This window comes from Apus apus, chromosome 8 (genome assembly GCF_020740795.1).
Source record: "Apus apus isolate bApuApu2 chromosome 8, bApuApu2.pri.cur, whole genome shotgun sequence".
Taxonomy (NCBI): domain Eukaryota; kingdom Metazoa; phylum Chordata; class Aves; order Apodiformes; family Apodidae; genus Apus; species Apus apus.
The window spans coordinates 356406-374303 of NC_067289.1; the positions used below are offsets into that span (position 1 = coordinate 356406).

A 17898-nucleotide genomic window follows, 5' to 3' on the forward strand; every position below is an offset into this window, starting at 1 on the left:
TGATTGACTTGATTCAGAACTGAGCTCTTTCAGAAGTTAGATTAGGAAAACATGGTATGTAGTTAAAAAATAAGGAATTGGACAAGTAAGTAGAATGCTCATATTCATGCTGTTGTGTTTTTAACAGATGCAAATTCAACTTCAGCTTTGTCTGGATGGCAGTCTCACTTTTGTATTTGCTTGATTTTACTTTTAAAAGTAAAAACACGTTAATTGTAAGATACAATTCTAGTATAATGATGACAGCACAAGTGTGAGAAGTGGGACAGGAACAGATTGGAACCCAACAAGCTGCTAGTTATGGCTGAGTATTTCTTGTGCTTGAGGAATAAACATGTACAAGTGGCTGCTCGAAGCTCTCACGGCATCAGGAACACCGACCCGCCCCCGCTTCCTAGCGGCGCTGTGGAAAGGTTGCTCGTGGGCTGCTCCGTTCCGCACCCCCGGCCCGGCCCGGCCCCTCCGGCTGCAGCCGCCGCTTCCGGGCCGGGGCCCCGCGGTGGAAGCCGCAGTTGGTCACACACCGGCGGCTCGGCAGGAAAGGGAGCAGGGGCTGTTTCACACCACCTTAGCTCCCCGAAACACGAGCGCTACTTTTATGCCCAAAAACGTGAGAAAGAACTTGATCTCTGCCGTGATTCTCTCACTGCACCCACGACGGGTCACTAACCCCGTTCAGCTCAGGAACGCGGCTGCGCCTGCTCCCAGAGGGGGGGTGGTTGTTACCGGCGGTCCCTCTAGCCAGGGGGTGTGAAATTTAATATGCTAATGACTCGTTAATTTATTGATATGGTGATTTCAGTCACTAAGTTTTCCCCAGTGCTCCAGGCTGCCCGGGCCGCCCGCGGGCAGCGCCCGGCGCTGCTGAGGGAGCGTCCCAGAGCGCAACCTGCATTTGTCTAGTTCTCACGGTTATCTGGGCCCTGGTTTTATTCTGCTTGTCACTTATGTTCTCTTTGATGTGGTTTTTCCCAAAATGTTGTGGTTTTTTCCCCAGATTTTACTTATTTAAATTAACAACTGGCAGCAGCAGGGCCGCGCAGGCCGCAGGCCTGGCCCGCCCGCCAGCCAATGGGAGAGCGGCATCGCTGTCACGTGGGGCGGCTCCTCCCGCGCGGGGTCAGGGCGGGGCAGCCCCGCGCGCCCGTGGCCCCTCCCCCCCGGGATTGTTTGTCCTCGCACGTGCTGCCTGTCACGTGACGGGGAGGGGGAAGCCCGGCCTCCTCCGCCGGGGAGCGGAAGTGCTCGACATCTATGGTTTCCAAGAGGAAAGAGCGCCCTCACCTCTCTATGGTCGTGCTGGCGCCGCGGGGCCGACGGGAGGCTGGCGGACTATGCACATTTTTCCCTCATTACCTCACGAGCAGGGAGGAGGTTGCCGGGATCGCGGAGGACTTTCCCTCGGCCTCGCTCCAGTCCTCCAGCTCCCCTCGCTGCCCGGCGGCCCCGGGAAGCCCGGCTCCCGGCGGGCCCTGCCCCCGCGCTGCCCCCCGCCCGCCGGGCCCGCTTCTCTAGGGAGCCTCGCCTAGGCCCATGGCTCCATGAGGCGGGGGAAGGAGGTGGTGGCGGCGGGGCAGCAGCAGCAGCAGCGGCGGCGGCGGCGGCTGGGCTGAGGCGGAGGAGAAGCCGCGTCCGCCCCGGCCGGGTGTAAAAGGTGGGCAAGGCCGGGGGCAGGAAGGGGGAAGGGCCGGTGGCCGCGGCGGTAGGGAAGGGGTTAACGGGGGAGGGGCGGGGGTTCGTGCCCCCTGTCGCCCCCTAATGGCGGCCGTTCCTGCCCGGGGGGCCCAGCTGAGGCTGCGGCTCCTCCGGGGCGGGGGCGGCCCCGCAGCGCCGCCGGAAAGTTTGTGTGGGAGCGGGGGCGGAAGGGGCGAGGACAGCGCGGGGCGGCCCGCTGGGCTCCGCGTCCGGCCGAAGCGCGTCGGCTGCGGCCCTTGCGGGCGGCATCTCCCGCTTGGTGCTTGCGGGCCCCGGGCGGCGTGAGCTCGGGGCCGCTGCCCGTGCTGAAGCAGTCGCCTTTGTTAGGCCCCTTCTGCTGCTGCGGTGGTGAAACAGGGGCAGAGCTCTCCTCTGTCCCACCACGTCTCTGGTTCCCAACGAGGAGCTGCGGTTTTAGACGAAGATAAACGTTACTTGTCCCCTGAAGGTGGCCAGCCCTTGGCGGTAGCCTGGAAAGGCTCATCTGTCCCGGCAGCTCCCCTCAGTAGCACCACAACTTTCAGTAGGCACTGGAGAAAATTGTATGTTAACATGGTCAAAGTTATAAATTTCTTTTTTGTGTATTGCTACAAAGGTCAAGGTCTAAAGAGCAAGGATAATTTTCATTAGGTCTTGTAAATTGTTCCTTGTGCAGATTATCTTTATAAAAGCTTGAGGTGAGGATTCCTAAGCAGTTTGCACTGTAAGTGTGTGTGTTCTTTGTGGAGAGGCAATATCTGTCAACACATCTCGTACAGGTTCTGGTTCAGTTTAGGATTGTACAACTCTGACTGATGGAACATCACAGATAAAGTTTGCATTGTTTGCATATTCAGAGAAGGAATTGTCACCCCATGGGTTTCAGTGCATGTCACTCCCCTGCCATTCCATGTGTGTGCTGTCAGTTAGACACTTGGAACAGGGCTGGAGGAATGCTCTGGTACTCACAAGAGCTGAGGGTGACTTCCAGGTCTCTGTGACTGACATGTCTGTGCTTTTAGCCTCATTTGACATATGGGGAGCTGTTTTTCCCTCCCTTTGTGTGTTTGGATCTCGAGGTGATGATGGTATTACCCTCAGGTTCCTACTATCGATGTGTGCTTGTCTCCTTTGCTCTGTCTGCTTTCCTCCCTCCATTTGTTCCACCCCTTCTTGTGATGCAAGAGTTAGCAATTGCTGCTTTACAAGCAAAATACTGCTCTGGGTTGTTTTGTGGTTTATATGGTATCTGTTTCGTGTCGTCACTGCTTTCCTCTGTTCAGCCTGTGTGGAGTCTTCAGCTCTTCCTCTTCTGTGCATTCCAACTGCACACCCCACATCTGTACTTGTGACCAGTGTTGATTTATGTCATACCAGAACGTAAATGCAAGTTCTAGTTCATGGGCTCAGGAAAGTTCTTGTTTAGGAAATGGTGGCGGCACCCTCAGGAGCCCAGCCCTGAAGGTGTCATCCAGAGCTGTTGTCACTCCTCTGTGGAGAACAGGGAAGGGAACGGCACTGGTGGCTTTTCAGTGGGTTGTTTGCTCTTGGTGCAGGTCAATACCCAGGGGGAATGGGTGCTCTGGAGAAGCAGTGGGTGGGTTACAGCTGTGGTCCGAAGTCTTTTTTCTTTTGTTCTCCCGTGGTTCCATTCCCTTCATGGGAAAGCTAGTTATGGTTTTTTTGGTGATGAGCTGCCTACTGGAGTGTTCAGTACTCTTCACCAATAACTTTGAAAGTGTGATTTCATGCATATTGTGTACACGCTTTTCAATTTATGTTTAAACCACCTATTCTGCTTGCTGAACTGGCTGTAGATCTTAGCTGTGTATTTTGAGGGTTTTGTTGCAAAAACAAACCTCTGAGACATAGCACAATCAAGGCAGCAGCTGTTGGATTTCCATCTGTAACTGTTCTGTGTATTGCCTCTTCCCCCCCTCTTTTGCCAGGGTTCTGCAGTGCTCCAGGCAGCCAGTTTTGAAGCAGGATGGGAAAAAGACGCTGTGTTCCTCCACTGGAGCCCAAGCTGGCAGCTGGCTGTTGTGGGGTAAAGAAGCCCAAATTGTCTGGGAGTGGAACTCACAGTCATGGGAATCAGGCCACAACCGTACCAGGCTCCAGTTCAGGTCCTCTTCAGAACCACCAGCACACAGACGGGAATAATGGGAGGGAGAACGTATCTGACTTGACTTTGGGCCCAGGAAATTCCCCAATTTCTCGAATGAATCCCACTTCAGGAGCTCTGAGCCCACTCACTCGGCCCAATGGAACTGCCAACAGCGCCAAGAACCTGGTGGTGACAGCGGAGATGTGCTGCTACTGCTTTGATGTACTCTACTGTCATCTCTATGGTTTCCCTCAGCCACGACTTCCTCGATTTACCAATGACCCCTAGTGAGTAAATGGATGTGCGGGAGGAAAGCTGAGAAACCAGCATCCAGAGCTGTGGTTTGGTTGGGAAGGGATGAATGGGTTTCCTCTGGGGAATGGGAAAACTGGTGTGCAGGGAGGAAGAGGGGTGTGCTGCTTGCTTTGTCTAACAGAAACAAAAAATTATCTGCTATAAGTGCACAAAAGAGTAAAAACATTGTGTTGTGTCTGTTGGTGGAGATAAGTGGAGCTTTGAAGAGTGGCCTTCAAGGGAGAACATGCTTATCTCTCCAGAAAGAGGAGTAGGCAAAATAGGAGGAAGTGTGGGGCTTCTTCATCTCACAGTCTGATGGGTTGCATGAGGCATTGCATGCTTTGTTGAGGAGGGTAAACCCACTTCTTCATAACATTCCTTCTTTGTAAATAGATTCCTTTGCAACACATGAGCTGCTCTGTGCCACCCATCAAATTGTACTAAAAGAATGCGTGAAACTGAAATAAGAGTTTTCAGAAAACAGTAAAATAGTGTAATCAATTTGAAAAGGATCCTGCTTCAAACATCAGGCACTAACCTAGTGAAGGAGCAAGGGGAGAGATTCCTTCTGCAAAGCAAATGGAAAGCCAAGAAAGTAAGAAATTGAAACAAGTTTCCAACTCATCCTAAAACAAGTGCTGAGCTGGTGAGAATTGGACAAGGACGCTCACAAGGGTGTTTGCTTGTCCAAGTTAACAGGTTTAGCTGGGAGGGGAACCAGAAATTTGCCAGTTGTGGAACTGAAACCCCATGTTATGAAGCTAGTGGTAGTTGGGCAACACAGTGAGGCATGGAGAGTTAACTTCCAAGGACAATACCAAGGTTAAGAAGAAAAAGTATATATGAGGAGAAGGATTTATGAACATATTTTGCTTTGGTGAGATGTAGCTAACGGTTATCTGAAGGTTGAATGTGTAGGTGTGGAAATGTTAATGTTGTAAAAATGTTTGGTGGAAGAATGACACAGGAAAGATCAATGACAGATCCATCCTCTGACACTCCTTCAGCAGCCATCTCCAGAACAACAGATAAAATTAAAAGTTGTTGACATCTTTAAAGTTAATGGATTTTAAATTGATGTAAAGGAACAATGGCTTGAAGAGGTCAGGGACTTTTTCTATCTATTGAATATCTCCGCACATTATTGGCTGCCCCTGTAGACGTAGGTTGTACTTCCAAGCAGTTATTATCCAAGCAGGATTATGAATACATGTTCTGAAAGCTGCCACAGACTAAGCAGTTTAATATTGTAAATACAAGTGAATGGAGAAGCAGTCTGGACTAGAATATAACACAGTTTCAGGGACTCCCCAAACTGAAATCTTTCTATTGTTGTTTTTCGTACCTGGGCTAAGTAGGTTCCTTTTATAAAATCGTGCTTATTATATTGTCACTTGAAAAACAAAGGGTTTTTTTTTGTTGTTTTTCTGTTCTTAAGTCAGTAACAGATTATTTTATACAGATCCATTATTTTGACGTTAAAAGAGATTTCTAGCTGGATTTTGTTGCTCTTCCTGCTGTCTAGTTTCAAAAAAGGCATTCTTCAGGAATCCCAGCTGGTTGAATTTCTGCTTAAATGTGAAAACTTAAAATTCATTCATTAGTCATTTCTGTGCTGATAATTTATGTCTTTTGGATCAGCACTCCAAAGCTCTGCTCTTTTCTTCCCCTCCAGGCAAATGCCTACCTGAATATTTTTGTTTCAGAATTTCTGCTGTTGCTTCTAGTGAATAGTTGCATCTAGCTCAGGGCAAGGTGTGGTGTTTGCTCTGCTGTAGAGGAGCACACAGGGGTGATCTGTCACACTTGGGAAAGTGATGTAATGAACTTCAAGGCAAATGTTATCAAACATGAGTAAGTGAAGTGACAATACATAAATCGTCTGCATTGTTGTCCTTTGTAACATAATTAAGGCTGATATGAGATCTTTGAACAAAACAAAGGTATATCCTGGAAGTCACTCTGGACAGACAGAAAAGACTGGAAGGAACAGAAAGATGCAACGGGTTTATCCTGACCTATTTCTCAGATAATGAATTTTTTAGATTGGTGCTGAACTCTTAATGTAAAGATAGAAGTAGCCATGAAGGTCAGGATTCTGTATAAATAAGGTAATAACATGAAAGCTAGAGAGTTGCGACTTGAAAACTGCCGTGAATTCCAGTTACCAACTTGAAAGGATGTGCATGTGGACAGCTGTCTTGATGGGGATTATGGAGCTTCTGGATACCTCTGGAGTAAGAGAACCTTACATACATCTTAGCAATTACTTTCACAAATCAATGTAGAGAAGGTGGCACTGCAAGGCTCTGAATTATGTCTGAATTAATGTGGTAAATGGAGAAAATATCCCCTTTGCTATTCAGATTACTGAAAAAATTACAATTTTGAACCTGTGTGGCATCCTTAATTATTTCCACTTTTTTGCTTCACTCTTTGATTTTTTTAGTAGTACATATTGCAAACTGTTAGTAAAACTACACCATGCAAGTTTCTAGTTGCCATGCAAGACAAATAATAATATACTTGCATCATAAAATCTGTGCTGTAACAGGTTTTTTTCCTTGTACAAGCTGAATTCTGATTTGAACAATCTGTATTTTGCTACTTCAGAATTCCCTTTGTAGTTGCAATTGGAGAAACTGTTTTTTAGTTGCTGACATTCTCCTCTCCTCAGTCTGGCAAACTCATCAAACACCTTGGTAGGATGTTGTGGCAGGGTGAAATGGTTGCTGCAATCTGCTGAGGATGGGACTGCAAAGTACTGGGAAGTGCTCCTGGGTGAAGAGGTGCAGAAGATTGCTGTGACTTTTCTCCATCCATCTGGGAAAGAGGCTTCTCCAGGAGGGACTACGGAACAACTGACTTAGTGTCAGCTGCACCTGTAGTTTGCTAAGCACATTACTTCTTCCCGTACAGAAACAACATCTTTTCTACAGTGAGAAACTTCACAATGGTGACATTTTATATAATTGTATGAAGTCATGTACTTTTTTTTAAGTGTCTCAGTTGTTATGACCACAGTGAAAAATTGTTTAAAATATGCTTTAAGATATTTTTAAATACAGCAGTCTTTTTGAGTGTAATTATCCTGTTCTTTCTGGTAGAATCTATTCTAGATGGAGAAACCTATGTGGAAAGAAACATCTTTGGTTTGGGGGGGGTTTTTTTGGAAGGGGAAAGGTGAATTGGAAATGTGACCCTGTAATTTGAATCAAAGAAGAAAAGGAACTTAGATATTCATTTGATGCTTTCTATTTTCTCCCTTTGCTTTTCTGTTTTGGGCGTGGTCTAAGTAATGGTTTCAAAATTTTATTTAGATTGAGCTGGATTTCCACTGAGCTTGTCACAGTGGTTTCTCAGAAATCATCTTTGTGAGTGTAGGTTGTTTTTTTTTCCTAAGCTTTCTAACATGTTTTTTAACACTCTGTTTCTGTTTTCTCTTTCAACATATGGTAGCTGGATGGAAGTGTACAGGAAAGATACCCTGCAAGTACTTTGAAGTGTTGTTGGAAAACTAGAACAGCGAATCTTCTGTCTTGGGCAAGCAACCATAAGGTGGCTGATGGTTGTCAAAGACTGTTCCTGCTTCCTCTGCAGGCAAAGTACTTGACAACTGCCGCTAAAAGGCTGTTTGCTATTTTGGGTAGTACTTTTGCCATTGGTCACAGCTGGTAACTAGATCGTGAGTGATGGATTAATGCTGTGTTTGAATTATTCAATCCCATTGTTACTCTGAGGAACATCACTGGGCTTTGCTTGGTCACTACAATTTAAACAGCATTCTGACTATTTAGACATCAGAAGCTCCATTGCCTGTATTTGAGAAATCATCCACTCTCCATGCTGGTTTTGTTGTCTGAACAGAACCCCTGCACATTTTTTGTAATGTTTGTTGCCAATGTTTCTTTGATTTCAAAAACTGCTTTCTTAGCACTGCTTAGTAGAAATCTGTAGGCAGATGTTTGGAATCACTAATGACTGTGCTGAATTTGAAATGACCACATCCTGTATTCAGTATTCTGGAATCTGAAAGACAGATCAGTCATCCTGTGTTTATAATTATATCAGCATCATCAGTTGTCTTGCAAAATTTTCCAGATGTTCAGTCATTCTTGTAGAGCTGCAGCCACCCCTGGCCTTTCTTTATGGTTTCTCTTTACAGCTGTTTGCAATTTTACTCCCTTGTGTAGAAGTTAACATTTTGCATTGAATATTCAGTCATCTTAATCTGTTTACCTCTTTGTAGAACTCTTCTGAATAGTGTTATTCTGAGCTGCTTGTTCTTTGAGGCCTAATCATGGCTTCTAGTTTAACAGATTGAAATGAGCCTGCTGAATGTGAGAATCTGCTGTTATGTTCATGCTAGCAGACAGCAAAATAAAAATCCATGTGTGAGTAGGGACAATACAGTGATTTAGATACATGTTCAGTGGGAGAGAGTCTGTGGAAATATAATTCAAATGCAACCCAGGCAAGAGCTGTGAGCACTGGGGATGGACCCAGAAGTCAGCTTCTCATGGAAATAACAGGAAATAAACCCCTAGGCTTGCTTTTTATGCCTTAAAAAAAAAAAAAAGTTTTTATCTCAAACCTGAGTTATAGATGGTTTGTAGAATGCTTAGGCATCTTGAAGGTTCAATGGTATGATGCTTCTAAGTGAGGCCATTATCCACAGAGGCAACCAGTGGGGTCAAGTAACCAATTCAATCATTAGAAGACAGCATAGTCTGGCCTGGAAGATGGCCAGGACCTGCAGAGAGAGAGAAGTGTGCTGAAAAGGGGGAGAGATGTTGGGTTTGCATTTGGAGGGGAGTGGGTTTTATTATTCCTAGATAGCAGGTGAGAAAATGTACCTATTGGGGTATGCTAGAGGAATAAAAAGCAAGTGCGTATGTGCTCTTTGGTACCTTGTTGATCTGCTCTTAGCAACCACTCGAGGCTGGAGTGATTCTCGTTTTTGCCTTTTCAGTCCGCTCTTTGTGACGTGGAAGATGGGGCGAGATAAGCGGCTTCGTGGCTGCATCGGGACCTTTTCAGCCATGAATCTTCACTCAGGACTCAGGGAATACACATTAACCAGGTAATTATGTTGAGAATTAAATAAACCTGAAATTGGTTTAGTTTGCTGAAGATCTATAAGGATTCAAGGTTAAGATGTTGGATTGACATAGTTTAATTGAATATGTCTCACAATACAATGAGCTGAGAAATGTATGATAGGGTGAGGTAAAATATCCACAGCTATGCAATAGGTGAATTTTGATTGACGTTTTAAGGCTAACGTTGCATTTGTTCTTGCGTGCAAACTATTTTGACATCTCACCTAGAACGTTTTTTCTCTCCAGCTGCAGTAAGTGGAGGACAGCATCAGAAACCCTGCACGAGCATGTGCCTATTGCAGTTTGTTAGATTAGGAAGAGATGCGAGTCACTTTATCTGCAGTAGCAAAGACAAACCTTTCAGAGGCATGATCAGAAAGGGAATAATTGAGGGTCCAACAGTTAGATCTGTTGCCTGTTCTAGGCCATCTATCTTCTCTTCCCTTCAGTGCACTTAAGGACAGCCGATTTCCCCCCCTGACCCGCGAGGAGCTGCCCAAACTCTTCTGCTCTGTCTCCCTCCTCACTAACTTTGAGGATGCCAATGACTACCTGGACTGGGAGGTGAGAACAGCTGCATTTGGAACTCTGCATCACTCTCTCGTTCCGTTTGGGTTCGGGTTAGTACATGGTGATGTGTCTCCTTCATTACAGGCGTGTACGGGGATAGGAGAGACTGGGGATAGAAGAAATACATCTGGAAAAACAAAGGAGGAAGAGGATGGGCTAGCAATGTGCTCTTGGTTGGGAGGGCATCTCAATGGGGATAAAAGAGACATGGAAGTGTTTTATGGATTTGGCCCAGTAGGAGGTGGATGTAAATACACATGTAAAAACCTGGGCAGTATGCTGAGAATAAAATCTGGGAATAAAAAGTAGTCAATATGAAAGGTATTAATAATTTTTAGTAACTTATACATGGAAGTGTATTTAGTTCAAGAAGGACTGAATAGACTGTGTGGTTGGGCTATTTTAGGTGTGACTCTTGTGTAGACGTCTTTCTTGCCCAGTGTAAGAGATGGAAAACTGTCAGACTCCAGGAGAAGTGTCAGGGAAACTGGTTGGCTTGTCTGGGGAAGGTGGCAGTGGTCCCTTATGCTGCTAAGAGAGCTACTTGTGAGACCTGCCTGGCAAGGACAGAGTAAGGGAGAGTGTGACCTTATCCAGGCGAAAGCCAAACTGGCCACAGAGAGAGACACACATGGTGCTGTGGGAATGACAGCTTGATGGACACAGTGCTAGCTCTTATTTGGCTGTTCATTTCCATCTCTAGGTTGGGATCCATGGGATCAGAATAGAGTTCATCAATGAGAAAGGTGTCAAACGCACAGCCACCTATTTACCTGAGGTTGCTAAGGAACAAGGTGGGTTTGAGATGGCAGCCCAACATGTCAACATACTGTGTCACAGAATATGGGTAACATAAACCTATGGATTTTGGGTTTGGATTGCAGTGCTATCCTCGTAGTAGTGCCATGGAACCACCAGGCTCAGTCTGGATAACTGACACCTGATGCAGCTGCTGCTGGATTTTCATCCAACATGTGTTTCATCCCACATCAGTGCACACCTGAATCTTTCTGTAAAAATATTTGAGGGCTTAAGAAATAGAGGATCTCAAAATTTGGATCTTCCATCATTGTTCAGCATCCCATCTTTCCTCTTCTATGTTTCTCCCACCAACTAGGATAACTGCAGGTTGCACAGCACCACCAGGAGAGTCCCTTTCCTCATCATTCTTGCTAAAGTAGCATCCTCTGGATGAGGGCAGGAAACAGGGCCCCTCTGGAGCACACTTCCCACTCATAGTAGTGGTCACCATGGTAACTGCTCAAAATATTGCTTCCTTTCCTCCACCTAGCAGAGTGGAGTGGTCACATTCTGGCTCTGGGGCAAAAGACCAAGGTAGGAATTTTAACTCCCATCTCTCACCTAGCAGTGCACTGTGCTCTCTCTTGGGCATCAGGTTGATCCCAGGTTGTCTATGTAAAGAGCCAAGTATTGGCTTAATTTAAGGCTTAGAGACCTAAAATTCAGTGGCACATGATAAAACAGTTTGGGGTCCCTGCACCAGGAGCAAGGCACAGACCTTTTTAAGAAGACAGGTCATATGGAAAAGGAAATACTGCTTTATAGATCAGTTCCAGGATGAGGTTGGCATGTGCAGACAGTGTGCATGCGTAAGGCTGTGTACATCGAGGTGAACCCTGGCATATCTAATGCTCAAAGTTTCCTGTTTAGTTGTTTGCTTTTCTAGAGGTCTTTTAATGCATCGCATACCTTCTTGAAACATCATTTTAAATCTGAAACGTTTCCCTTGCTTATATTTTTTAATAGACTGGGATCAGATCCAGACCATAGACTCCTTACTCAGGAAAGGTGGCTTTAAGGCTCCCATTACCAATGATTTTAGGAAAACTATTAAACTCACCAGGTAAGTCAATATATTTGTCCTCTTTTAAATTTCCTTTATAGTGATTTGGGGGTAATTTAAAGTATTTGTGAGTGATGTAAGATTCCATGCCTAATGCAGATGAGAGGTGCAGTCTGGAAGACAAACTCATAGGTGGCATGTGTCAGGCATGTGACCTGTGTGGAATGAAGGGCAGGGCTTGGGCTGAAGCATTTTCTAAGATAAATGTCACTGGTTTTAATATCACCCACATAAAAAATCAAAAGAAGCAGAATCTTTGAGAGTCAAAATGGTTGAATTTTTTTTTTTTCTGTTGTATCTTTGCAATGGACTTCTTAGTGTGCTTGTCCATGGATCACAGCATCATAGGGATTGAAAGGAACCTCTGGAGATCATCAAGTCCAACCCCCCTGCTGCAGCAGGAAAACCTGGGGCAGGTCACACAGGATGGTGTCCAGACAGGTCTTGAAAGTCTCCAGAGGAGACTCCGCAGCCTCTCTGGGCAAGCTGTCCCAGGGCTCCATACCCTCACAGTAGTTTCTCCTCTTGTTGAGGTGGAACCTCGTGTGTTGTCAGTTGGTGCCATTTCCCCTCGTCCTGTCACAGGCCCCACTGAACAGAGACTGGCCCGTTCTTGACACCCACCCTGCAGGTATCTGTAGACATTTAAAAGGTCCCCTCTTAGTCTTCTCAAGCCTGAACAGCCCCAGGTCTCTCAGCCTTTCCTCATCCAGTCCTGTAATCATCCTTGTAGCCTCTGCTGGACTGTTTCCAGTATATCCCTGTCCCTCTTGAACTGGGGAGCCCAGAACTGGACACAGTACTCCAGATGTGATCTTAATGGTGTAGCTATTTGGAGATGACAACTGTCTTAAACCAAACCACACTCAAATTTGGCTGGTTTTCAGAATTCGCTTGCTTTCCATGCCCCCAGCTGTCCTATTGCTTTCAGCTCCCTTTATGTTAGTAAAAATTGGGACATTCTGGTTTTGTACAGAAACGCTAATTTATCAGGTCATTGCTTACCTCTGAAGAAATGAGGTGGGTGTGCAGCTTTTTTTTTCTTTAACAAGAGAGGACAGCGTGAAGGTTTTTATTAAGATCTGGTGTAACATGGACTTAGTGCAATTCACAGCCACTTTGAGGTTATCAGTTGCATAGCATTCTTTAGAAGCACCTGGAAATTTCTGGCCTCTCAGGAGGGACTTGATGTTTTGTGAATCCTGATCGTACAATGTGGATGAAGTCACATACATGCTATAATAAACTTCATTTTTACCCAACTCTCCATCTTTTTCTTTCACTAGCCTTTCAAATGTGAAGGGAACCACAAAAGTAAATAATATTGAGATACAAAGTTATTTAGTCTCTGGAACTGAGTCTACTTCCTGCAAACTTTTCATACACTTTTTTTTTTCTCCACAGCAAGTCAATAAAAAGAACACATTGATCACTTGTTTCCTGTGTGCCACTGCAAGAGTCCCCTTGATCATGAGTGCTTTGAGTAGGGCTTGAGTTTCAGGACATTGAAGCTAATTCAAGCTTAGATGGGTTATTCAGAGCACTGCATGAGGCAATGTCAAAGTAGTTTATTAAGTTAGTGGGTTCTTCTTGACTGTAGGTGATCCAGGATGAATGTTTTTCTGTCTAGTCCTGTATCTAGGATGTTGTGTTTATGTGCCTGTTTCTCACGCTGTTCCCCAGGTACCGCAGTGAGAAGGTGACAATCAGTTATGCAGAATACATGGCTTCCCGCCAGCACTGTTTCCAGAACGGCACTCTTCATGCCGCCCCCCTCTACAATCATTACTCCTGACACACGGCTGCATGACCAGTCCCACTCCCCAGTTGCTGCCAACGGCTACGACATCATTGGGGCAGATGCCTCCTCTTCCTGGTCCAGTTACTTCTATTACTGCACCATTTTATGATGCTAGCTTCCGTTGCCAAGTCTGCCTTCCAGCTGACCTGGGGGGAGGAGGAGAGCATGACAGAACCTCAGGGGCCCAAGCCTTATCTCAGCCTTCCCTCTGAATGGGGGTTCAGCTGGATTGGGGCTCCATGCTTATGAACTGTGGTGAGGTGCAGAAGACCTCTAGAGTGTAAGTGCCACTTCAGACTGATCCGGTCTTGTGTGTTACCAACACTCTGGAAACTTGAATTCTTTGGTATGGAAGCCCCCCAGATCAAATAGGAGCATTCCCCTGGCAGCCTGGGCAACGGAGTCTAACAAAACATTTTTTAGGTTCTTTTTAATTTTTTTTTAATTTCTGATATCTGTTGTGTACCAAGAGCTGATTGCAGCCCCCACACATCGCAGGCCAACGTCACAATACTGGGGAGGGCTCAACATCTGGTTAGCACCCTGTCCTCATGCACAGAAAACATGTAAAGATGTGAAAAAAACATTTGGATGGTATTGCAGGTGAATCCGTTGTTTAAATAAACCCTAGAAGGCATTAATTCTCAGATCCCACTGTAGGCTGGATTCTCTAGAAGTCCTCTTGGTTTACAGTTTTCTGGGTCTTCAGGCAGTGCTTTGTAACGCAGCCTGCAGTGAAACAGGGCAGCAAGGCCTCGGGGGGCAACGTGGCACCTGCTGCCTATGCAAAGGACTCGAGTGTCCCTGCACAGTCTTCTCTGCCATGACCAAGTTTTGTGTCCAAACATTTCCCATGGAGCCTGATTGGATTAGGAGTTGGGAGGGGTTTGCAGGGCTTCGACTGTAGTCATACCAGCCAGACTAGTGACTGAAATTTGTTTAACGGAAGTTGATAGTCTTGGGGACCTTCCTTTTGACAGGACAGCCACTTCTCTGGTGTGACTATGGATCTTGAGAGCTGTGAGTGTTCCAGTTTCTAGCAGTTCTATGGAACAGAGATGTGTAGTTTCACTGGTAAGTTACTATCTTGCACAGTTTAGTCATTACCACATCAAGGCAATGAGTGTGGAAACCTACATGAACCAAACTGTGAAACTCGTGCATTCTGTATTTCTTCTCCCTTCATTGATGATTACAAGAGATACTCTCTTCTAAGAGGAAGTTATTTAGTTGTTGTTCTGCAGCATCATAGAGGGATGTCATAACCACTAAATTATGACACTCTCCATGAGGACACTGGACTTGAAAATACATTCTCTTTTTTTGTTTTTCAAGTTTCTAAAGGGTCAACAATGATCAGGAAAGAAAATACAACTGCAGAGCTGAGTAATGGCTGTTTGGCAGCATCTGTCTTCGAACTTTTCTTGTGTGTGGTAATGATGGCTTCTAAAACTGGCTGGTGTTTCAAGCCTGAAATTCTCCCCTGCCATGGCAGGGCATAGAGCTGGTAGAAAGCTCAGAACTGGTGCTGCTGCTCCTTTTGGGCCTAGAGAAGCAAAAAGAATTGTGCAGTTTTGCTTCATGTGGTTCTCATGTTCTGCTGGAGGAGAAACGAGGGAAAGGAGGGGGTCCTATTCTGGATAATGTGCAATATCGACCCAGCTTTCTTCCTGTACTGGGTCATTCTTATGAATTGCCACTTTTCCCGTGTGATGTTGTTGAAAAGCAGTTGAAGATTAAGGGATTGTTTCATTATTTCCTGAGAATAAATCAGTCTTGTTACAAACTCAAGTGGTTTGTAATTACTCTCCCAGGTGCTGTGGTGTGATGGGGGAGGGTGGGGTCAGCTCTGGACATCCCATTCACCTCTCAGCTGTCAAACAGTGTGATACATAGGGCTACACTCATCACTGTTTAAGTGTTCTATGTTAGAATTTAATTTCTAAAAGGTTTTAAAAAAGCAAAAAAAAAAATGGTGCTAAAACTTCACCCCTGAGCGCGCTCGGTGAGACTGGTCATGCAGGCATCTAGTGCCAGGCTTTTCAACAATATGGTTTCTTTTTCAAATGTTTGCCCTGTTCTGTGTCTTCAACAGTGTATAGTGTTCTCCAGTTTAATTTGTTTTGAATAGGGCATGGCTAAGGGGTGGGGTGGGGAGGGTTAGCTGTCATTTTTAAAGAACAGAATTTTAGGATTGAGTGACTTGGTTGGTTTAAACCTGAAGCGGGCTAGATGGTTTGGGACTGAGGAAGCCTTATCCTCTCCCACTTCCATTTCCCTGCTCAGTCTGTTAAAAACAACAAAACAAACAATAATGCCTCTAAATATGTACTGTGTTCCTGTCTTGTTGCAGTGAAAAGAGAAGCTAGCAAATCAGAAACTGGTCTGCTGCCTAAGAAACAGGCCCTCTCAGCTTTAGTTCCACAAGGGTCCAGCTATAAAATCAGTTGAAAAGTGTGTCAGTAGTTAAATTAGCTCAGAAAAATGTATGACAAGGACAGGTGGTCTCAGGAAATAATCCCATTTCTAGATCATTACATGGCAGCTATGCATAAGGATGGAAAAGGTGAACTAAAAACAAAACAAATTCTGAGTTGCCTCAAGATGGAGGCACCAAAATCAGTGACAAACTGGTGTAAGAATTTCCCTGTGGGATGGAACGACTCCTCAAAGCAACTTGGTTTGATCTGGATGTAATTCATCCTTAGAAGCAAGTGCCTTTTGGTCTAGAAGGGCTTATTCTCATGACAACCACAACTGAGAAATAATCTCACTGCAGTTCTGAATTGTCTTTGCTTTACAGTAGCTACAGGAGAATGTCTATGATCACTGGAGTCTGTCAGTGTTGGAATGTTCCCACTGTGAGGTTCTTAAAGATTTTTATTTTTATTTTTCATGTTCAACAGTCAATCTCAACTGAGACCATTTCAGTTTGGGAACGTTTTATGATCAAAATACCACATATCTACAATTTATCAGAAAAAAAAAAAAAAAAACAAACCAAAACAAAACACAAACCAACAACTAAGAAAATCTAGGAGATAATTTTAAACTTTGCACAAATAATTTGGTTTTTATAGTACCTTAAACATTTGCAATCTTCACTATTAGTGCTGTTTTCTGTTTGTATTCTGGAAACTACGTGTTGTTTTGTTGGGTTTTTTGGTTAATTTATTTCCTTAAAGCAGGAGACCTCTTTTGACCTTCAGTGCAGAGATGTCAGACCAATTCTTTGTATAACACTTGGTTGCCTCCTACCTATATAATAACTTCTGAGTGTAAATAATTGAACTCTATCCTCTAATGGAGTATTGTAGAGAATAAATCATAATGGAAAACATTATTTGTACTGTGTCCTCTTTCTATGGTTTCTCAGAGTCTTTATGGAGATAAGTTGAAGTCTTTCTCATCTAGGAATATGATGAACATTGAACCTCTATATTACATTAAGCTTCCAGAGCCAAGGAGGTTGCCAGAATGGGATGAGAGCAGCCTGGAAGCACAGAAATAGTCAAGACAGACTCATTAAAAGAAAGTGAGGAAAACCAGCAGGAAAATTAAAAACAAGGATTAAGTATGTTTCATTAGCATAGCAAAGTATCTTTGTATCCTGAAATAATGTTTGCTCGGCCCTCTCCCTGAGTTGGCATTACGGTGAAATATGTCACACACACAGATACAGACAGTCTGAAAAGTCTGAATTTGTAAATCTGGCTTAAACTACCACAATTGTTCTTCATTCTTTTATCTCTTAAAATGAACTAATGAAAACAAATTCTCTGTACTTCACAGGTTGTAATCTTCACGTGATCTGAAGATTTTATTTCTGGAAAAAGAACCCCCCTACTTTCTAGATGCTTACTAAATATTTTAATGTTTACTTTGGGACAGGATCAATTCATTTGTATAATAGTTTTGATGTAGATACTTGTGGGCCTAAAGGATTTTTTCCATCCACTTTCAGGTTATTGCTCACTTTTTACTTCTGGCAGAGGTGTAAAAGATCCTACATGTCCTGCTGGTGGTTCTTGGGAAGGGCAGCCCAGTGTATTAAAGAACATCCCAAAAACCCCAAGCAAACCAAAGGGGAGGGTAGTTCTGCCTTAAATACACTCAACAGCTTATCAACTTCAGCACAACTACGAGGCAAAAAAGTTTTCAGAAAATATGCTTCTGGTACTAGTAGAGCTAGAAAGTAAATCCCTGTGCAATACGTGGAGTGGGTTGTGTAGGGCTCTGTGGCTAACGTGATTAGAATCATAGAATCATCATCAAGGTGCAAAAGACCTTCAAGATCATCAAGTCCAACCATCCACCCTACAACCCCTAACCACTAAACCACCTTATAAAACACTATGTCTGCCCCTTTTTTTAACATCTCTGGGGATGGTGCCTTTACCACCTCCCTGGACAGCCTGTTCAAAGGCCTCACCACTCTCATATCCAGTCTGAACCTCTCCCAGCACAGCTTGACCCCATTTCC

General features: G+C 44.6%; 1 protein-coding gene across 2 annotated transcripts; it reads left to right on the top strand.

Moving 5' to 3' along the window:
* The first annotated feature begins 1243 nt into the window (after positions 1–1243).
* Positions 1244–16758, top strand: AMMECR1L (AMMECR1 like). 2 transcript variants are annotated; one of them, XM_051626080.1, is made up of 7 exons: positions 1244–1654; positions 3624–4068; positions 9051–9161; positions 9630–9744; positions 10454–10544; positions 11518–11614; positions 13298–16758. In XM_051626080.1, the coding sequence occupies exons 2-7, from the start codon at positions 3662–3664 to the stop codon at positions 13407–13409; spliced, it is 933 nt and encodes a 310-aa protein (XP_051482040.1). In that variant the 5' UTR covers positions 1244–1654; positions 3624–3661; the 3' UTR covers positions 13410–16758. The 2 variants fall into 2 exon arrangements, with proteins under 2 accessions (XP_051482040.1, XP_051482041.1); XM_051626081.1 differs by lacking the exons at positions 10454–10544; positions 11518–11614; positions 13298–16758 and adding an exon at positions 9835–10445.
* The last annotated feature ends 1140 nt before the right edge of the window (positions 16759–17898 follow it).